General features: G+C 34.0%; 2 protein-coding genes across 3 annotated transcripts; one reads left to right on the top strand and one right to left on the bottom strand.

The window, feature by feature from the left end:
- Window positions 1-266: 266 nt before the first annotated feature.
- LOC120141897 lies at window positions 267-23,819 on the bottom strand. Of its 2 annotated transcripts, XM_039156658.1 has the most exons (3): window positions 23,815-23,819; window positions 8,891-8,903; window positions 267-1,813 (listed from the first exon to the last, which is right to left on the bottom strand). In XM_039156658.1, coding segments are annotated over exons 1-3 (1,491 nt in total). In that variant the 5' UTR covers window positions 23,816-23,819; the 3' UTR covers window positions 267-336. The 2 variants fall into 2 exon arrangements, with proteins under 2 accessions (XP_039012589.1, XP_039012590.1); XM_039156659.1 differs by lacking the exons at window positions 8,891-8,903; window positions 23,815-23,819 and having other exon boundaries at window positions 267-1,832.
- LOC120141952 (probable aspartic protease At2g35615) lies at window positions 4,709-6,018 on the top strand. Its single transcript, XM_039156712.1, has one exon. The coding sequence runs from the start codon at window positions 4,711-4,713 to the stop codon at window positions 6,016-6,018; it is 1,308 nt and encodes a 435-aa protein (XP_039012643.1). The 5' UTR covers window positions 4,709-4,710.
- Window positions 23,820-23,831: the final 12 nt, after the last annotated feature.

Raw genomic sequence — 23,831 nt, 5'->3', positions numbered from 1 at the left:
CTAGAGATTTAATCAGCAATTCGCTATAGGAATAACGATTGTTCTATAGTGATAGTGGTGCGGTCCGAAATTATTATTGCATGATTGAGATACTCGCAATGACCGTAATAACAATAAATGCAATACAATCGAAAACGCAACCACAATCATAATTTAAATCTCAACATAAGACCAAAGAGAAGGCATAAAAACATATTTTAAAAGTAGAGGAAGGCTGTTGTTCCTCAATCTAGCCCTTGTATTGTCTAAAATCTTTCATTCAGATGAAAATGAAACTAAAATTTATCAAAGTAATAAGCCAAAGTAGTATAAACATGGATACATGTATACCATATCCTAAGGATAGACACAAAATGTGTCATTTTTTATACAAAGAAACAATCTCTCATATGCCAATGCCATCTTGCTTGCTGTGAACATGGAAGCTGCATATTCCTGCGATGCCTTTCCCCTTTGTGCTAGCCTCTTCCGCCCTTCCCGCACCGCCTCCTCTAACGTCTCCAACAACGACTCCACGTTCGGCGCAAACATGAAACCGAATTCATCATTAACAACAATGCTGCCTTTAATGCTGGGGAACCTCGATGCAATCACCGCTTTCCCGCTCATCATCGCTTCCATCAGCGTCAGATCCAACCCTTGAGGCCTCAGTGTCGGGTTCACGAAAACATCGATAGCATTGTAAAACGCCTTCAGCTCGGATGGACTCATAGACCCCAAAACTTGTACACGAGGGCCTAATTCCTTGTATCGATTCTCCCACGGTCCGCTCCCCGCGACGATCAAGTGCACATGAGGGTGCTTTTTTACGAGCTTGGAGAAAGCTTCGTAAAGCAGAGGATGCCCTTTGTCCTTGACTAATCTTCCAGCCACTCCGAGCACCAAACTACCATTTATGGGGACACCAATTTTGGACCTGAACTCAAGGCCTAAGGATAAGTCGTTTCGGAAACCGGTTTCATCGACACCATTGAGGACGACATGAACTCGTCCAATCGGGATCTGATACACGTCCCTCAACATCTCTCCGCAACTATCACTGATTGCAACATGATGATTATAGTTGTGGAAGAATCTTATTTCGTTAAGCACTTTTGGGACAACCCCATATAAACTATCATTGAAAGCAGGTGACATGGGTTCATTAGGCTTCCGAGTTAAATCCTGGTAGATACTCGATTGCAAGCTCTCGAACGCTACACCGTGCCACGAAACAGCTAGGTTTTTGAGATCACGAGCCAACCAATGAGGAAGAGCCACACTTTCCGAATGGACGACGTCGAACGGTTCACGCCGGTTCTCTTCATCAAAGAGCTCCCAAGCTTTGTTGTATCTCCACTTACCAGCATCACCTTCATGGCAACGAATTCTCGGGTAATCATCACGGTGGTCTATGTTATTATCGACCAGAGGGGACGTAAACACATGAACACGGTGGCCGCGGTGAGCTAAAGCCGTGTGCAAGGTGTAGGCATGACGTTCCATTCCACCAGGAGTGGTGCCAGTAGGCCATTTCCGTGAGAAAACAGCGATTTTGAGTACGACCGGAGGAGATTGAATATATTTGAAAGGAAGACGATTCCAAGCAAACTGCATATTCCGAAGGTCGCCGGACCAAGGCTCAACGTTGTTCGGAGCAAAAGGGGTGCAACGGGAGGACGAAGAGATGTGAAGGATGATGATAAAGAGGAGAGGAACGGTGAAGGCAAGTATGAAGAGCAGAGCGGTGACGAAATTAGAATGGAATGAAATCAGATGGGGCTTCTTGGGTTTGTTGTTGAAGGCCATAATGGCTTTTACTCGATGTTTAATTTTAGGCTAATTAGTAAGCACAATATACTGTACGATCCAAAACGCAAAGTTTGATTATTAGGAAGGAAAGGAGGCAAAAGGTGTGGTTGTAGGGAGGCACTGGGCACGCACTAGCCAAAAAGCAACCAAGCATTATTGGTTTGTAATTGGAGTTTACTTTTCTGAAATTTAGTGCGTTTATAACGCCTCCTGTAAACCAAACTTCATAACGCTTTTATACAACTGGTTCCACATTACAGATTTCTATTTCTTTGTTTTTTATTGGCTGTCCCACAGAAATAAAACGTGCCATCAACAATTCCCTTTTGCTCTTCCCCATACTTCATGCTTTTTTACCTGCTAGCCAACCCCACAGGCCATAACTATAACAACTAAAATATATTGGGTAAAATATACAACTAGTATCTCTATTATAGGGTGATGTTTTATTAAGTACTCTTACTATTAAAAGTTATAAAATAATTTTTAACACAAATATAGAGTGTTGTTTTGTTGAGTCTCAAACTTTTAAAAGTTACAAAATAGTCACATGACTATTTATATGTTCCACACTTTTCTTTTTTATTTAAAATTTGACGACCATCTAAGTTGAACGTTAACATGTTGATTGAGATGGGATTAAAACATATTTTAATGTTATCTTCTACCACCGTCGTTACTTTCAAGCACTTACTCGACGACATAATGTAAATGAATAATCGACCTACAAAATACAGCTAAATCAATTCTGGGATTATATTTTACGTCTATCTCAGACGAATTCTAATTTTTTAACAAAAAAAGACAAGTTTGGAACATATGAATAGTCAAGTGATAATTTTATAACTTTTAATACTCAAGGGATTCAACAAGTTGGAGGATCATTTTGTAACTTTTAATAATCGAAAAACTTAACAAAAATGTCATGTTAGTTTCAGCTAAAAATGTCCTAAATTCAATAAATCTAGTTTAACACTTTTCAACTTCATTTAAAACCAAACCATAATAACGGAGTATATCATTAATATTCCTTTAAAAATAAGGATACTAAAATTTATTGATATAGATATAGATTTTTGTTTTTTTTATTGAAATGAATGTTAATGATAAATTTATAAACATGAAATTAATATTTTATCTAATGTCCTTTCAAACACTACATTCAAGGACGACTTAGGATATTAAGTCGAGGGACGAATTTTTCAAATTTCAATAGTAAACGAATTTATAAATTTTAGAGAGTATAAAATATTAAAATATATATAATTTAAAATTTTTAAAACGGTTATCCTCGTCCTTATTCATCTCTAACTACATCGAAGACATACCTAACTTGAAATTATAAATGCATGCTCTACATAATTTATCAGGGAAGTCTCACGTGCGGCAACCTAATATACGACTAAGAAAACGTGTTATCGTTTTGTTATTATTTTTTTAACAAAATCGTAAAAATTATCGAAAACATTATTTTTTTTCTACCAGTTTTGTTATTATTTGACACTTTACCGGGTTTGGTAATATATCCGTAGAAAAAATAATATTTTAGATAATATTTTATCGATATATTACCAAGCTCGGTAAAACGTTCAATAATTTTGGTAGAAATAATAATGTTTCCGATAATTTTTTACTGTTTTATTAAAAAATTAACAAAAATGAAGTGTCTTTTTTTAACTGTATATTAAGACCGCCGTACTATATAACTTTCCTGATTCACCCAAACCCTAAAAAGAACAAAACAAGAAAACGGGATAGGATGTTGTCTGCTGTATCCTTGCTCTCTATGTGTTCCCCGGACCAATTACTCTTGAAAAAAAAGCTATAGTAGCTTGCCTCTAAAGCTTATAGGACATAGGAGTGGCCGTTTTACATACTCTTAGTATATAATTTTGAATATAGTTAATAAATCAGATAATTATATACATTATTGTTTTTTAATATAAGATATAACGTGAGTCGTCGAATGATATAAATTAAATATAAATATTACATATATTATAAATTATTGTTTTAGCTTTGCTTCCAGTTATACTAGGTATAATTTTCTGTGTTTTCTTTAGGGAATAATACGATGTCTTTTGAAGTTAAATTTGTTGCGTATATTGAACTTATTAAATAGTTGTAATAATAAAAGACTGTTATTTTTCTTAAAGATTTTATATTTTAGTAACTCGTAGATAAGATGTGTATAAATTATCAATTAATTAATTTTTTTAAGTAAACATTATCTTATAACCCCTTTAAATTATTAAAAAAATAAAAATTGTTGTGTATATTTAACGGAATAGCACTACAACATGACTCTCCTTTACACTTTCCGGCACCTCAGTAGTCATTATTGCATCTGCTATTAGATAAATAATACAATTATTTAGTTCCAAGAATGAAGATGTCTAGGGCGGTTACCAGAATTTATACGGTCCTTTACGTTTAATTAATGTAAATTAGGTTATCTGTATTATTTTAATTTCCTAATTAGATTTATTTCACGAATTAATTCAATATTAATTAAATTAAAATAATAAATAATTCCATTTATTAAAACTAAAAATATTATTTTAAGAATACTATTATTTTTTTAGTATAGATATATTTTATAATCTCAATGTTTATAATGAATTATTGTTATTTTCATCTATAAAATTAGAAGAAATTAAACAATTTTATATCTCGCCTTTTATAAATGTCGTACTTTTACATTGAACATGCTTTAATTATTTATTCCCAGTAGACGATGTTAATTTATGATTGAGTAGAACAAATTATATGTCAGAGTGATCATATTTCTCCTCTTTGAGATTCCCTTATCTTCGTTTCAGCCGATCATAAGTGCTGCTAACTTTTAGTCTTCCTCCACCTACCTATAAATTTAGATTTTTGAGTTTGAACTCTTCATAGCTCGTATTTCTCAAAACCATGGCCTCAATGTCGTTTTCTCTGGTTTCGCTACTGTTCGTGAGCTTGACTCAGTGGCTGGTTGTGTTTACAGTTGCAAAAACCCTCCCGAGTGGCTTCTCGGTGGACCTCATACACCGTGACTCACCACTCTCCCCGATGTACAACCCTCTCGAAACCGAGTTCGATCGTTTTTACAATGCTTATAACCGCTCTGTCTCTCGAATTAATCGGTTCAGGCCAACGTATTCCAAGGCATTCCAGTCGGATATAGTGGCTAACGGAGGAGAATATTTCATGCGAATTTCCATCGGAACTCCACCGGTTTCGGTTCTTGGAATAGCGGATACCGGCAGTGATCTAACATGGGTGCAGTGTAAGCCTTGTGAAGAATGTTACGAGCAGAAGTCTCCTCTGTTTGATCCCACGAAATCCTCTACATACAAGAGCGTTCAATGTGGGACAGATCCCTGCAATGTATTGGATGGTTCGGACAGAGTCTGTGATCCAGAGAAAAACACTTGTAAATACAGCTACTCCTATGGAGACCGCTCCTTCACCAAAGGTAACATTGCTCTCGAAAATTTCACGGTCGGTCCGGTTTCGTTCCCCAACCTTGTGTTCGGCTGTGGACACAACAACGGTGGAACATTCGATAATGTAGGTTCCGGTATCGTCGGCCTCGGGGGAGGTCCCCTTTCTCTAGTCAAACAATTGGAGAAGTCCATCAATGGGAAATTTTCCTACTGCCTGCAGGCACCCGAATCGGCAGCTGAATCGAGCACATTCATATTTGGCACTGCAAAGGAATCAAATGCTGTTACAAGTACAACTCCATTAGTTCAGAGAGACCCTTCAACATATTACTACGTGACATTAGAGGCCGTCAGTGTCGGAGATAAAAGGTTGCCCTACGGCAGCTTTTCATCTTCATCAGCAACAGAGAAAGGCAACATCATTATCGACTCCGGGACGACATTGACCTTCTTGCAGTCCAAATTTTATAACAGCCTCGAATCGACATTGGAGGAAGCGATCAAGGTGGAACGAGTGAGTGATCCCAAAGGTCTCCTCAGTCCATGTTTCAAAGCCGGTCAGGACACAGATCTACCAACAATCACGTTCCATTTCGGGGGTGGCGCGGAGGTGAAGTTGCAGCCACAGAACACATTCGCACAACTCCAGGACGACATGGTGTGCTTCACCATGGTACCATCCAATGATATAGCCATTTTTGGGAACTTGTCTCAGATGAATTTCTTGGTTAGCTATGACCTTGAAGAAAGGACTGTGTCCTTCACGCCAACCGACTGCACCAATAGTCATTAGGACTCGATACAGAAATACATAAACAATTAAATAAAATGTTTGATATATATGATGAGACAGTGACAATTATGAGGTTGAACTTGAAAGCCATTTTCTAATTTTCTTATAATTGGTTTTCCTTTTAACAATTCTTACATATGGGAGGGTGAAGGAAATTTTTTCTCCGGAACTAACAATTAATGGGAGAAGAAAGATGTACAATCTAGAGGAGAAGAAAGGTGGAAATTGAAAGGGATTAGAGTTTTCAACCACGTCAAAAAGAGACGAAAAGAATATATAAGTTTATAAATAATTTTTAAAAATATTAAAAAAATATTAACATTTTCAATAGCGTCTTTCCTTAGCCTTATACTAGGTTGTCGTACAACAGAACTACCCAACTTGTAGTGCTCCTATTGACTTGATAATCATATGTGGAAAGTGGTGGATATATGTGTATATTAGAATGAGTACGTTTTTATTATGAAATTTAATTTTTTTATGTTAATTTTTTATTTTATTAATGGTGTTCACTTTATAATTTTATTTGTGTCTGTTCCATACAAATTTTTTTTATTATTAATATATATATGTCCATGCTAAAAAATATTTTTAGATCTAACATTATATATGTATACGACAATAATTTTATGAAACCATCCACGACCATTAGAATATGCGAAATGTCATGAATTGAAAAAGAGTAACAATTTCAATAAAATAGAAAGTTTAAGACTTGAAGAGAGTTCAGTTGAGCATGCAATGAAGTTGGGTGAGTTGGATAGGAATAAATAGGTTGAGTTGAGTATGTAATGTACAGGTGTATTTAAAAATATTCGATTTAGTTGATCTGATTCGTCGACCCGTTGAATCGAATTTAAAAAAATCGGATAATTTTAAAAAAAATTATCCGACTGAGTCAGACCCATATTACACAATAGTTTTTTATGGGTACCCAATTAGTTTATATATATATATATTAAATTAAACTAACACCCAACCAAAATTGAAATCCCTAAAAGACTAAATCATTCATTCCTTTCCTTCCTCTCCTCACGCTCGGCTCCACCGCTCCAGGTTCCAGCAGTGCGCTCTCATCTCAACAGTCACCGGCTCCCTCTCCGTTTTGACCTTCCTTCCCCATGTAAGAAACCCCATTTTCTTTCATTATTTCTCATTTTTTTACCTCTATATGGTTTAGTTTTATTTATAAATAGAAGTGGCGTATATTGTTTATTTTTTTAATTAATAATTTGAAAATGATAAAAAATTGGGTATTCGGGTGCCTGCAAAATTTAGGTACCTGATTACTGGGTACTCGTAACATTCGGGTCGGGACACAGACCGAGAAATTAACACCTGAAGACCGGGTACCCGGATTTGAACACCCCTAGTAATACGTGTCACTGACTTAACCTAGTTGGTTCGATTGCTAATCCGTGTGGCACTGGAAAGGGACATTTCCCAGTCAAGTCAGCCTTTGTCTCGTATATCTGATCAAACACAAACAAACATCATTTTAGATCATTGTAACCGCATGGTCCTTCGATCAATAATTTGAGACAATGAGGCATAGTAGGTGCACACACCCGACCTCGGACTTCTCTGAAAGAAAAATATTTTATTAATGGAAAATAACATCGGGTTACAAAAGACTCACCCACACCATCGACTAGGTAGTAGGGGCAGCCCTCGATGGTGTTCACAAGGTACAACCTTTACATGTGGATCAACCCAAACTCTACCGGTTGTACACCCCTACATATATGCGAAAACAAAATAACAAAATTGCTACCTATAGACATTAAAATGCTCGAACTGGGGACTGTAAGTCCTACCCTCATTCCCTACCTTAAATATTGAAATGCTTGAAAAGATGACAAACTTATTATATCCTACCGATAGGCCCTATACATGATTGGCCTTGGTGTAAGTACCCGGTTGTGGCCCCATAAAAGGGGCGGCCACGACAATCTCTCACACCTAATTTGTCGACGCCCTCGTCGACTGCACTACATGAAACTCTTCGATCTTTTGCTTGAATGCCCTGAGATCATACTCTTTTTCCCAAGTGTTCTCTTCCTGATCAAGGCCTCCCCACTTGACTAGGTACTCTCGTCTTTGCTTTTCGCCCACCTTAACTATTATACCTGCAAGAATCTCGTCAACATGACGTTGTGAAGGTGGTTGCATACCAATCGAATCCCTGGCAGACTGACTCTGATTTACGGCATTGGGATCAATGTGAAACAACTTCAAATTGCTCACATGGAAAACTAGGTGAACTCTCATCCAAGTAGGAGGGTCAACCTTGTACGAAACATTCCTCACCTTTGCTACTATCGAGACTGGACCTTCGTACTTGCGTACCAAGCGACGATCCCTCTGACGCAAGAATCTAAGTTTTTCTGGCATCAACTTGACCAGCACCAAATCTCTAACCTGAAAGTTTAGATCCATTGTGTTACGATCTGCACATTTCTTCATATACTTTGTTGTTTTCTCCAAGTAAGCCTTGACAATCTCCATATTCTGCTTCCACCCCCCACAAAATTTAAGCCACGAGGACATATTCCTTGAGAGGTCCTATCTACCTGTTGAAAATATTTTGATATTTTGATATAACAAATTAAGTTAAATGAATTTTAAGATTGTGCAATAAGGTTTTCTAAGTATATTCGATATAATTATTCGAATATCAAAATATTACTCTAAATCTTTCAAAAATCATTTTTAATCCTTACTCAAGTGTAAAATTAAGTTTTAATCTTAAAACAATTTCAAAATAATTTTACAAAGTATTTCAAACCATTTCAAAGCCAAAAATTCCAGATTGCTCAGAGAGAACCGATTCCCCCCCAAGGGGGTACCGATTCCTCCTGAATGGTTTGGCTCCGAGAATTCCAGTATGCTCGGAGGGAACCGATTCCCCCCCAGGGGGTACCGATTCCCCCCTGTGTAACAGTCGAAATATTTGAATTTTACATTTAGGGAATCGATTCCCCATAGGGGGTACCGATTCCCCCCACGCTCCAAACTATTTTATTAATTGATTTCACACTAAAACAACTATATTATCTTCATTAATGATCCCCAACGTTCAGAAGTGATTCAAGGTATATTTAAGTAAGCTTAGAAGTCATTGATCAAAAAATAAGAAACATCAAACAACTAGAATCAAGAGAGAATCAAAGAGAAAACATCAAACCTCAAGTTTGAGCATTTCAAGCCTATTTTTCATTCAATATTCATTTTGCTTTCAAGAGCACTTATTGTGCTCAATTGTATTCATTTTTTAGTGTTCTTTTCTTTGTTCTAGAATTGTGCAAACAATCTACCTTGTGAGGATTTCCTTGTAAGTTTGCAAAATTTGTATTGTTCTCTTTGGGAGAGAGTGTTCTCAAGAATTTGGGGTATAATTCTTGAGGGTTTGTAAGGTTACTCTTTGTCCTAAAAAGAAAGACAAATTAGTGAATTTATGGAAAATCCTTAGTGTGGATAGCTAAGGTAGTGGACGTAGACTTTGGTTGAGAAAGTCGAACCACTCTAAATCGCTGTGCAATTATTTTCAATTTTCTGCAAAAGCTTCCACCAAAATTTTTATTGCCAATTCATCCCCCTCTTGGCCGATTCCGTCAATCGATTAACTCAACAATTGGCATCAGAGCCTAACTCATTTGAAGGTTTAATCGCCTCTTGAGTCGATTCAGGAAGAGTTACATCGATAATCAAAGTCATCAATGGCCTCTACTTCAAACTTCGACTCCGGTCTCGATTCGATGCCCGTCAACAAGCCTTCTTTCTTCAATGGGGCTAATTATGCCTATTGGAAAAATATGATGATGTACTTCATTCAAGCAAGTGACATGGGAGCATGGAATGTCGTAGAAGAAGGATACTTCTAGCCTCTCACTCATCCAAGATTATGGAGTGAATGAGAGACAAAAATGTTCCAACTGAACTCCAAAGTCATCCATATCATATTTTGTGCTCTTGGACCAGATGAATACGAAAGAGTTTCATCTTGTACAACCGCCAAAGAAATATGAGACAAACTTCAAATCACTCATGAAGGTACCGATGAGGTAAAGAAATCTAAAATTAGTATTCTAACGCATAGCTATGAAAATTTCAGGATGAAACCAAATGAAGATATCAAAGCTATGACGGATAGATTTTCAACGATTGTCAATGGTCTCAAATCATATGGAGAGATCATTTCAAATGAAAAGCTTGTGAGTAAGTTATTCTACTCCCTCTCAAAATCGTGGCAATCAAAGAAGACGACAATCATCGAGTCTAAGGATCTAACTTCCTTAACTCTTGAAGAGCTAATCGGTTCACTCCATACTCATGAAATAATGCTTGAAGATGAGGTGGACCTTGATAAGATTGAAGAGACACCAAAGGAGAATGAGAAGAAGAAAAATATTGGAGTTGCTCTCAAATCTACAAAAAAAAGAGTGATTCGGATGAAGATGACGATGACGAGGAAATGACATTGTTTGCCAAACGGTTCAGAAAAATGATGAGACCTTATTGAGGAAGAAAATTCAAACGAAATGAAGGCCTAAAAAATGAACCAAAAGAGAAGGACCCGATCATTTGCTATGAATGCAAAAAGCCGGGGCATGTCAAATATGATTGCCCACAATTGAAGAGAAAGGGTCAATCAAAGAATAAGCACAAGGTTCATGTGGCTACATAGAGCGATGAAGAAGGTTCCGATGAAGAGGAATAAGAAGTAGCAAACTTGCGCTTAATGGCATTATGAGAAGATTCTAAGGTAACCTCTAACTCATCTGATTTTGATGATTTATCCTATGATGAGCTATTAGAGGAATATAATGGGTTGGCTTCGGATTATGAGAATTTGTTTTTAAAATATAAAAATGATGTTTCAAAATTGAAAAAATGAAAATAAACTCATATCCAAAACCAACAACGATCTTGAAAGTAAAATCAAAGATTTACAAATCAAACTAGAAGAGTTTGAAAAGAAAAATTTAGATTTGCAAAATTTACTTTCAAAGGTCAATGATGATCATCAAAAGAAAATTGATGATCTTAAAGCTTCTTTTGATAAAGTTGGAACAAAACGTTTTGAAAGTGGAGAAAATTCAAAATCCAACTTTGTTAGAAATAGTTTTAAAAACTACAATCATAGAGGTCCCCAAAGAACCTCTAATGGAAAAATCGTTAGAAGTATATGGGTTCCTAAGGAGCTCATTACTACTAAATATAAGGATATCCTACACAAATGGATACCTAAGGGGACTAGGATTTTGGAAACTAATGAATATTGACCCAAAAGAATTTGGGTACCAAAAATTAGAAATTAATCTATGTTTGTAGGAAAAGGAGCATTGCTACAAGGCACGGGAAACAAATCCAAATTCATTGTACCTTGATAGTGGATGCTCAAGACATATAACCGTAGACAAAAACCGGTTCATTAAGCTTAATGCCAAAAATGGAGGAGAAGTGACTTTTTGTGAAGATTTAAAAGGTCACATTGAATGTATTGGTACTATTGGTAATACCTCTTCCATACAAATTAAGAATGTTTTATATGTGAATGATTAAAGCATAATCTATTGAGTATTAGTCAATTTGTGATAAGGGATTCAATGTCATGTTTGATATTAATGGTTGTAAAGTCATTGACATTACATCTAATCAGATTATGCTTGTTGGTCATAGAATAGGAAACATATACATGGTGCATTTAGATTATATTGATATGACTAATTTGTGCATAGTTGCTAAGGATGAACATGATAGTTGGTTATGGCATAGGAGACAAGGACATGCTAGTATGAGTGTTTTGCAACGGCTAATTCAAGGGGATTTAGTTAGAGGGTTGCCTAAGCTTAAATTTGATAATGATAAAATCTGTGATGCTTGTGCTAAAAGAAAACAAAAGCGAGTTTCTTTTAAATCTATTAATGACGTATCAACTAGTAGAGTATTATAATTGATCCATATAGATCTTTTTGGGTAAACTAGGACTACTAGCTTGGGTGGAAAACAATATGCATTTGTCTTGGTAGATGACTATTCTAGATATACTTGGGTTCTATTCTTAAGTACTAAAGATGATGCATTAGAAAAATTCATCACATTTTCAAAAGTAATCCAAAACGATAAGGTTACTCTATAACTAGTGTTAGGAGTGATCATGGCACTGAATTTGAAAATCTTGGATTTACTGAGTTTTGTAATTTTAATGGTATTAATCACAATTTTTCAGCACCTAGAACCCCTCAACAAAATGGAGTTTTGAGAGGAAAAATCGAACTTTAGAAGAAATGGCTAGAACTATGATTTGTGAAAATAATTTGCCAAAATATTTTTGGGCGAAAGCCACAAATACCGCTTGTTATGTTGTAAATCGAGTAATGATTAGGCATATTTTAAAGGAAACTCCATATGAAATTTTCAAAAATTAAAAGCCTAACATTAGTTATTTTCATCCTTTTGGATGTAAATGTTTTGTTTTAAACAACGGTAAAGAAAACCTTGGCAAATTTGATGCTAAAAGTGATGAAGGAATTTTTCTGAGTTATTCCTTAAATTCTAAAGCTTATCGAGTATTTAATAAAAGAACTTTAGTTGTAGAAGAGTCTATACATGTTGTTTTCGATGATAATCCCATTCCGAGGAAGGATTCTTGTGTGAATGATGATGTAGGTATTATAAATACAAATGAAGCTAGACATGACGTTGAAGAACCATCATCAAAGGAAGAAACAAAAGATGAGGTAACTCATGATCCTCTTGAGAATCCAACCATTGAAGAAAGGGAAGTATCTTATCCAAGAGAGTACAACTATGTCAAGGATGGTGAGATTATAGGTGATCTATCCAAATGGGTAACAACTCGATATTCTCTTAGAAATATTTGTAATTATGTTGCATTTATTTCATGCATAAAGCCTAAGAATATTAAAGAAGCATTAAAAGATGAACATTGGATTATGGCTATGCAAAAGAATTAAATCAATTTGAGAGAAGTAAAATATGAACATTAGTTGAAAGGCCTAGTAATAAATCTACTGTAGGTACTAGATGGGTATTTAGGAATAAGCTTGATGAGAGTGGTAATATAGTGAGAAACAAGGCGAGACTTGTTGCTCAAGGGTATACTCAAGAAGAGGGCATAGACTATGATGAAACATACGCTCCCGTAGCTAGGATGGAAGCAATTAGAATGTTACTAACATTTACATGTTTTCATGAATTTAAATTATATCAAATGGATGTTAAACGTGCATTTTTAAATAGTTTTATAAAAGAAGAAGTGTATGTGGAACAACCTCTAGGTTTTGAAGATTCACAATTTTTGGATCATGTTCTTAAATTGACAAAAGCACTTTATGGTTTAAAACAAGCTCCAAGAGCTTGGTATGAAATATTGTCAAATTTTTTAATTGAAAAAGGTTTTTCAAAAGGGAAGGTTGACACTACATTGTTTTTAAAGCATAAAGGTAAAGATTTATTAGTAGTTCAAATTTATGTTGATGATATAATATTTGGTTCTACTAATGATGTTCTTTGCCAAGAATTTTCCAAGCTAATGCAAAGTGAATTCGAAATGAGCATGATGGGGGAGCTCTCATTTTTCTTGAGACTCCAAATCAAGCAAAGAAAAGATGACATCTTCATCAATCAAGCTATGTACGTCAAAGATATGCTCAAGAAGTTTGGACTGGAAAATGCCAAACCTCATTACACTCCAATGAGCTCTTCAACAAAGCTTGACTTAGATGAAGGAGGTAAATGTGTAGATGTTAAATTATATAGGTCAATGATTGGATCTCTACTTTATCTAACTGTAAGTAGACCGGACATTATGTTTAGTGTTTGCTTATGTGCTAGATTTCAATCATGCCCTAATGAATCACATTTACTAGCTGTTAAGAGAATCTTTAGATACCTTAAGGACACTCCTAGTTTAGGACTTTGGTATCCTAGAGACTTTAGCTTTAGCTTGCATGCTTTTTCTGATGCGGATTATGGAGGATGCAAATTAGATAGGAAAAGCACCTCCGGTACTTGCCAATTTCTTGGAAATATGTTGATTTCTTGGTTTTCAAAGAAACAAAATTGTGTTGCGTTATCTACCACTGAAGCCGAATACATTTCAGCTGGTAGTTGTTGTGTAACATCCCAAACTATGGGTTAGTGACTAAATGGTAAAGTTTTAGAAATTTGGTGATTAAAGTATAAGAATGGATTAGTTCAATGATTTATCTGAAAATAAATCCTAAAAGTTGTTAGTAATTATCAAATGAAGTAGAGGGCAAAATGGTCATTTGACTAATAAATGAATTAAAAATAGATATGATAAGGATATATATGTTAGAGGGGATAAGGATGAAGAGATATTCTCTTCATCTTATTCTTCTTCTTCTTCTTCATGTACGAGAGAGAGAAGAGCCAAGCTTGCAAAGGTAAGATTCCTTGTTAGCTGATTATTTGTTAATTTTAAGAGTGATTTTGATCATTAGGTAATAGTTAAGCTTATGGAAAGCTTAAGTTTTCCTAAAATCAAAAGATAAAGAAGTTATGAAAGATTAAAGAAAATGAGTTTCTCAAGGAAATTCAGGAAAAGAGTTAGTAAGTGAATTTTGAGAATGAATTTGACTTGTCATCAATCTAATTAAGGAATATGAAGTAATAGAATTAGATTTGAAACATGTTGCAAAATTGATGTAATTATTAAATTATATATGGAAGATAGGATTTTGAGGTTTAAGATGAAATAAATAAATATAGATTGGTTTAAGGATGTGTACTAGAGTTAAGAATGAAAAAGGGGGATTAAACATGAAGGATTTAATCCAAATGAATGAACTTTCGGGTTCAAAAAGAGGATTCTGGGCAGAGTGCACCGATGCACATTCATGGTGCATCGATGCATCAAGGTTAAAACCCAGAAATTGTATGAATGTTCATCGATGCATTGGTAGTGCATCGATGCACTCTTTTAAAATAAAGACATCGAATGCAATTCGTGCATCGATGCATAAGTAGTGCATCGATTCATCCCATTAATAGTGAAACATCGAATGCAATCGGTGCATCGATACATAAGGAGTGCATCGATGCATCCAGTAATAATACAACATCGAATACCTTTTATGCTCCGATGCATCAGTAGTGCATCGATGTATACCTTCATTAAAAGATGAAATTGACTTTTCTCTTAGTCTAAAGAGTGAACCATTAGAGTATATTAGTTATAATACTGATATAGATCCATGTGTGATTATGTAGATACTAAAATTAAGCTTATTCCGGAATGATCAAAGGATTAGAATCGAATCAAAGCAAAGCTAAGGTAAATGCATACTATATGTATAGTATAATGAAATAAGACTTGTGATAAGTCTAATCCTTATGTTGATTTTTATAATACAATGATTGTGAACATGCATACATGATAATTATGGTGATATGATATGTGACATGAGAACATAATATGAATTAAGTGATATGAGCTACATGATCTACGTTAATGTATGCACTTGTGATACATGTAATATGATATGAAATATATAATTACACATACAAGTGGTATGTGACAGAAGAGAAAGAACAAGTGATATGAAAAGTATAAGAATAATGCCCATAGTATATGATATGAGAACTATAGGTGTAGTTGGCATGCCAAGAGTCGAGGGTTACATATGTTTAAAGGCACATATGAACAATTTACATATGTTTAAAGGCACATATGAACAATTTACATATGTTTAAAGGCACATATGAACAGATTACATATGTTTAAAGGCACATATGAACAATTTACATATGTTTAAAGGCACATATGAACAGTTTACATATGTTTAAAGACACATATAAACAGTCTACATATGTTTAAAGGCACATATGAACAGTTTATATATGTTTAAAGGCACATATGAACAGTTTACATATGTTTAAAGGCACATATGAACAGTTTATATTATGACCTCTGGATCGTGGTCCTTCGGGATGAATACTGAACTAAAGTTCGGTGCCCCATGAGGGAATTGATACAAGCTGTGGTGACAGCATTAGTGCACAACCTCAATGCACTCACATACCTCTATTCTCAATAATATACATGGGCTATACAATTGAAATACCGATTTAAAGTGAAAGTGATCCAAGAAGGTAAGTTTTGTATGTGCATTATATGATTATATATGTTATCGTGTGATAGATACATACATCTTGAAATGTCATGATTCAATGGTAAGTATGAACATTCATAAGTTTATTGTTGCATATTCATTTATTGCCTCACTAAGTCTATGACTTAGCGTGTAAGTGATTTACACGTAGGTACAAAGAATCAGAAAAAGTGGAAATAGAAGTAGCACGGACATCAATACTACTAAGAGATCATATCAGAAGTAATTGACAAAGTATGTACTTGGTTATGTATAGAATGTGGGCATGTAATAAGTGTTAATTACGAATACTCTGATCGATTTTGTATTTTATGGTTTTATGTAAATTAATGTATTTCGTTTTAATGAAAGTTTTAAAAATTCCCGTGATTTTCTATAAGAGTTAAAGTTTGAAAAGTTAATGTGACACCTCGGACTTGTATTCGGGTTGGATATGAGTTAAGGGTGTTACATTTAATGGTATCAGAGCTACGGTTTAGCCGATTCTAGGCTTAAATCGAAGTCAGAAGTGTTTTAAAAAGTATACATGCCAACTCAAAGTGAAAAATTCTGATCTGATAGTGTAAGGAGTATGCTGTCTTGCTAATAAAAATAGATTATTATGTGATAATAGAAGTATGATAATAAGAGCTTCGAAAGAAGTGAAAGGTAATAAACCTGAAGGTAATAGCATTCACCTGCCCTGGCCAGGCAGGGAGAAGAGCGAACACCTCAGGAAGTGCATGTATAAAATTTGGAAAATTATTCTTCATGTTGAAGAATGTTCTGATGCGTTTTCAATTTATACTTATTTAACTCATAGAATGAATGTATCAAATGAGTTGATAAAGTTGCGAGCACCCAAGTTCAAAGGTGGATTTGAGGAAGGTTCTATTGTTATAGACCTTTGGTTGAATGATATGATAGAAGGTTTTTATTTCTTCAAGGTGGAGATGTTGAATTGAGTAGTTTTGTTACTACTTTGGTAAGTTAGAGTATGGTGGACAATTGTCACCATAAGAACGTTAAAAGATTAAATGATGTGATTAGAATTGTATAAGAGTTCAAGAATAAATGCATTGATGATCAGTTTATAAGACAGATGAAACTGGAATACACGAGCTTGAAACAAGGGAATTACACCTTGTATGAGTATGATTATATGTTTGATTAGAAGTAAGAAAAGTATGTAAGGTTATATGAAGAAATTATGTAATACAGACAAGGATGAAAGAATGAGTAAAAGTTTGGATTGTGGTGAATTAATTAGAAAATGAGGAAAGAAATCAATTGATTGATTTTTGATTTTGAGTGATAAGAATTGATGTTACTGTCTACAGGATAAGTAACATTATATGAATGAAATCAGAGTTATGAATTTGAAACAAAGGGATGTTATTATGTATAAGAAAGAGTGTGGAGATGATAAGGATTTGTACTTTAGAATGAAAGAGTTAGCGTTGACTAACAAGATTTTGTGATGAAATTGTATTGGATATAGTTGTACATTTTGATTACGTAAATGTGATATAGTGAATGAAGTGAGGATTCGTATGGAAGTGTAAATGATAAGTTCGATATAGAAACACGAAAAGTGTGCAAGGTGATGTGAAAATATTGTTTGACTCCTTAAAGTATATGTTTAATCACAATTGAAGAATATTTAAAGTTGTGTTTTGGTCAAATGATGACGAAATACAAGTGAGTTATGAAGAAATAGATGAATTTATGATATAGAGTGATGAGATGGATGTTACTGTCAACGTGATGAGTGACATTATATGGAATTTTAGAAAGGTCAAAGGGAAAATACATAATCGAATGAGAGAAAAGACAATAATGGATTGGTATTACTGGTTATTGTTTATATGATAAGCAACAGAAGATGAATGTATAAATGAAAAAGATAGTTGGAAAACTAAAGGATTGAAAAGTAAGTTTCTGATGATGACAAGAAATAATAAGTCAAGGAAGCAACATAATAACATTAGAAGATATGTTCTTATTGAGATGTGCAGTGAAAATTCGAGGACAAATTTTCTTATAAGGAGGGGAGAGTTGTAACATCCCAAACTATGGGTTAGTGACTAAATGGTAAAGTTTCAGAAATTTGGTGATTAAAGTATAAGAATGGATTAGTTCAATGATTTATCTGGAAATAAATCCTAAAAGTTGTTAGTAATTATCAAATGAAGTAGAGGGAAAAATGGTCATTTGACTAATAAATGAATTAAAAATAGATATGATAAGGATATATATGTTAGAGAGGATAAGGATGAAGAGATATTCTCTTCATCTTCTTTTTCTTCTTCTTCATGTACGAGAGAGAGAAGAGCCAAGCTTGCAAAGGTAAGATTCCTTGTTAGCTGATTATTTGTTAATTTTAAGAGTGGGTTTTGATCATTAGGTAATACTTAAGCTTATGGAAAGCTTAAGTTGTCCTAAAATCAAAAGATAAAGAAGTTATGAAAGATTAAAGAAAATGAGTTTCTTAAGGAAATTCTGAAAAAGAGTTAGTAAGTGAATTTTGAGAAGGAATTTGATTTTCCATCAATCTAATTAAGGAATATGAAGTAATAGAATTAGATTTGAAACATGTTGCAAAATTGATGTAATTATTAAATTACATATGGAAGATAGGATTTTGAGGTTTAAGATGAAATAAATAAATATAGATTGGTTTAAGGATGTGTACTAGAGTTAAGAATGAAAAAGGGGGATTAAACATGAAGGATTTAATCCAAATGAATGAACTTTCGGGTTCAAAAAGAGGATTCTGGGCAGAGTGCACCGATGCACATTCATGGTGCATCGATGCATCAAGGTTAAAACCCAGAAATTGTATGAATGTGCATCGATGCATTGGTAGTGCATCGATGTACTCTTTTAAAATAAAGACATCGAATGCAATTCGTGCATCGATGCATAAGTAGTGCATCGATGCATCCCACTAATAGTGAAACATCGAATGCAATCAGTGCATCGATGCATAAGGAGTGCATCGATGCATCCCAGTAATAATACAACATCGAATACCTTTTATGCACCGATGCATCAGTAGTGCATCGATGCATACCTTCATTAAAAGATGAAATTGACTTTTCTCTTAGTCTAAAGAGTGAACCATTAGAGTATATTAGTTATAATACTGATATAGATCCATGTGTGATTATGTAGATACTAAAAGTAAGCTTATTCCGGAACGATCAAAGGATTAGAATCGAATCAAATCAAAGCTAAGGTAAGTGCATACTATATGTATAGTATAATGGAATAAGACTTGTGATAAGTCTAATCCTTATGTTGATTTTTATAATACAATGATTGTGAACATGCATACATGATAATTATGGTGATATGATATGTGATATGAGAACATGATATGAATTAAGTGATATGAGCTACATGATCTACGTGAATGTATGCACTTGTGATACATGTAATATGATATGAAATATATAATTACACATACAAGTGGTATGTGACAAAAGAGAAAGAACAAGTGATATGAAAGGTATAAGAATAATGCCATAGTATACGATTTGAGAACTATAGGTGTAGTTGGCATGCCAAGAGTCGAGGGTTACATATGTTTAAAGGCACATATGAACAATTTACATATGTTTAAAGGCACATATAAATAGTTTACATATGTTTAAAGGCACATATGAACAGTTTACATATGTTTAAAGGCACATATAAACAGTCTACATATGTTTAAAGGCACATATGAACAGTTTATATATGTTTAAAGGCACATATGAACAGTTTACATATGTTTAAAGGCACATATGAACAGTTTATATTGTGACCTCTGGATCGTGGTCCTTCGGGACGAATACTGAACTAAGATTCGGTGCCCCATGAGGGAATTGATACGAGCTGTGGTGACAGTATTAGTGCACAACCTCAATGCACTCACATACCTCTATTCTCAATAATATACATGGGCTATACAATTGAAATACCGATTTAAAGTGAAAGTGATCCAAGAAGGTAAGTTTCGTATGTGCATTATATGATTATATATGTTATCGTGTGATAGATACATGTATCTTGAAATGTCATGATTCAATGGTAAGTATGCACATTCATAAGTTTATTGTTGCATATTCATTTATTGCCTCACTAAGTCTATGACTTAGCGTGTAAGTGATTTACACGTAGGTACAAAGAATCAGAAAAAGTGGAAATAGAAGTAGCACGGATAGCAATACTACTAAGAGATCAGATCAGAAGTAATTGACAAAGTATGTACTTGGTTATGTATAGAATGTGGGCATGTAATAAGTGTTAATTACAAATACTCTGATCGATTTTGTATTTTATGGTTTTATGTAAATTAATGTATTTTATTTTAATGAAAGTTTTAAAAATTCTCGTGATTTTCTATAAGAGTTAAAGTTTGAAAAGTCAATGTGACACCTCAGACTTGTATTCGGGTCGGATATGAGTTAAGGGTGTTACATGTTGTGCACAAGTTTTATGGATGAAACAACAACTTTTTGATTATGAAATTGAAGTTGGTACCATTCCTATCAAGTGTGACAATACTAGTGCTATTTGTCTCACTAAAAATCCCATCCAACACTCTAGAACTAAGCACATTGAAATAAGACATCACTTCATTAGAGATCATGTCACTAAGGAATATGTAGTTCTAGAATTTGTTGATTCTTTGCACCAATTAACGGATATCTTTACAAAACCTTTAGACAAGGAAATATTTTGGACACTTAGGAGAGAATTAGGTTTAACCAACATATCTTCACTTAGTGTTTAAAATAATTTTAGAACTTTTAAGACTAAATTAAAAAAAATGCTAATTTTTAATTGCATTCTTTGCTATTAGTTAGGGGGAGTTTATGATTCTTGATGAAAAATTAATTTTATGTTCAAATATCGTTTAAAGAATAATTTGATTGTTTGAACATGATTAATTTTCAATATATGGCTGCCAATACCACTAGAGAAAATTAATTTAGCATTTTGTGTGTTTAAAATCGGATTTTAGCATTTTGGTGCAGAGGGAATCGATACCCCCATGAGGGAATCGATTCCCCATTTGAAGGGGAACCGATTCCCCCTAGGGGAATCGATACCCCCCTGGGGTTCTGGATTTATCGGACAGAACCTCACATTTTTGCTCAAACCCTCTTCTTATTCTTCCTTCTGTCGTTTATCCTCTCTAAACTCTCAAATCTCCATTTTTGCCTCAAATCATCAGTTTTAATCGGAATTCACTTCAAATATCATCTTTTAAAGTTGCTATCATCATTAAAATCGTGCAAACAACATCAAAATCCACTCAATCTCATCCTTCAAGGTAAAATTTTCTAAACTCTCTATTTCATTGATTTTGAACATAGGACTAGTTTTAATTAGTTCTAGATAGAAATAGTGATCGGGCATTGATTGATTAGTGATTAGAAACTAGATATTACAACTAATTTTTATCAAAAACACAAGAATTTTCTAAAAATTATTGAAATTTTTGAAATAAAAAAAAATTGTTTTTCAAATTATTGTGTTTTGATTGAATTATGTTGTTGTTATGAAAACTATACATATATTGTTTCTCAAAACCGTATTTTTCAAAAGTTTTCAAAAACTTTGCCCATTAGGATTGATTTAGAGAACCTTGAAATATTAAGGACTCAATTGAGTTTTAGGATTGATTGAATTGCATACATGTGTTTTCAAAATTGCATGTTATCCATTCTATTCCGATTTCCTAAACCATGTCCAATCCTAAACGTGCTAGGTCATCATCTAGTCGCTCACACCATCAAGCAAATCCACCTCCAAATCCTAATCCTATTCCTGAAAATCCAATTCCTAATCCTAATCCCATTGATCCTAATTTGATTATCCAAAACTCGTGCTTCAATCATCATGGTCCTAGAAATCATCGTTTTTGGTATTATCAATATTTCGACTCTTACAAAATTAGAGAAGAACGTATTCCTTCTCGTCAAGCTATGTTAGATATTAATTTTAAATATCTTCTTATTTTACAAGAGTGGAAATTTGACAAACTCTTTGAACTTGAACCCATTGTCTACCATCAACTTGTTCATATTTTCTATCCTAATGTCGTTTGTGTTAAAAACTGAACTGAAATCGAAACCATAGGAATTCGTTCCTACCTCCTAGGACAATTCTTATATACTGACACGGCTTACATAGCCAATGCATTCGGATTAGATAATGATGGTATTTAAAATGAAAAACAAATCTTAGGATCTCGTTATAAAAGAAGGGATAGTACAAGTGTCTTAGACCTTCATGAACATTTTCTTCATCTAATAATTTCTTGGTGGTTTCGACCATCCGGAGGTCGTTATTCTACTCTTAGAGCCTTGGATCTTTGGTGGTTACATTGTTTCGAAAACAATATTAAAAATAAACCTACCTCAGATCATTTTTGCTAAAATTGTTGAAACCGTAAATCTTGTTCCTAACAAGAAACTATGTTCATCTCTAGTTTACGATTGCATTTTGAGTAATCTATTTTCTAAAGCCGGGCTTAGAGTAGGTCTAGATGCCTCCTTTCCTATAAAGAAACAAATTAATCTTCCTTCTTTAACAAGAGCGGGATGGATAAAGGATAAGGAAACCGTGAATGGGTTCGATCATCTGAAAATACTCCGGAGCTAGTTCTTCACGAGCTCAACCAGAAGTTGATGACGATCCCGAGCTTCAACAATTAATGCGAGACACCGATGAAGCCGAAGATGAGCCTGAGCAGCCCGAGGAGCAAGCACAACAAACGCATCAAATGCCTCCATATTTTTAATCCTTTATGAAGACATTCGATTTCTGATATACGACCATGGATTAGCGATTTACTTCTATAGAGTCCCATTTATCCACAATGGGAGCTCAACAATTAGAAATTCTTCGGGAGATGCGTGCAAACAATGAAGCAACCAACGCGCGTATTAATGAACTCACTCACGAAATGGCTGCTATGCGAGCTTGTTTTCCTCCTCCCGATCCGGATGTTTGATTTTGTGCTTAGCTTTAAAAACTTTGAACTAAAATATTATTGTTTTAACATTTTGATTATTTTGGAAAGTTTGAATTTGTGGATTGATTGATTTTGAATTTGTTTGGATTTATGGATGGTGAGAACTTATATATTTGGTGTGGTTAAATTTATTCATTAATTACATCATTTACATCATTTTAGGAATATGACCAATTTTGCCATGTCACATTAAATATGAATATTGATTATTAAACTAATGGCTAACGTTTCTCTTGATTGTGATCTTAGCAGCTTAAACATTATATTCAATTGACTAAATGATTTCAAAACCTTGTTTAAAATTCTTTACAAATGTCTTTTTGATTTAACAAAAAGGGGGAGAAGTGTTAAAGTTTTAAAGAGGAGTAAGTGTTAAAGTAAGGGGGAGTAATTTTCAAAAATGTCGGTTTTTTATTTCAAAATCTTAAAATTACTAAAATATTTTGTTATATCAAAAAGGGGGAGATTGTTGAAAACATTTTGATATTTCGATATAACAAATTAAGTTAAATGAATTTTAAGATTGTGCAATAAGGTTTTCTAAGTATATTCGATATAATTATTCGAATATCAAAATATTACTCTAAATCTTTCAAAAATCATTTTTAATCTTTACTCAAGTGTAAAATTAAGTTTTA

Source organism: Hibiscus syriacus, unplaced genomic scaffold, assembly GCF_006381635.1.
Source record: "Hibiscus syriacus cultivar Baekdansim isolate YM2019G1 unplaced genomic scaffold, ASM638163v2 tig00110816_pilon, whole genome shotgun sequence".
Taxonomy (NCBI): domain Eukaryota; kingdom Viridiplantae; phylum Streptophyta; class Magnoliopsida; order Malvales; family Malvaceae; genus Hibiscus; species Hibiscus syriacus.
The sequence above is the reverse complement of the archived record's forward strand: the minus strand, read 5'-3'. Positions and strand labels throughout refer to the sequence as shown.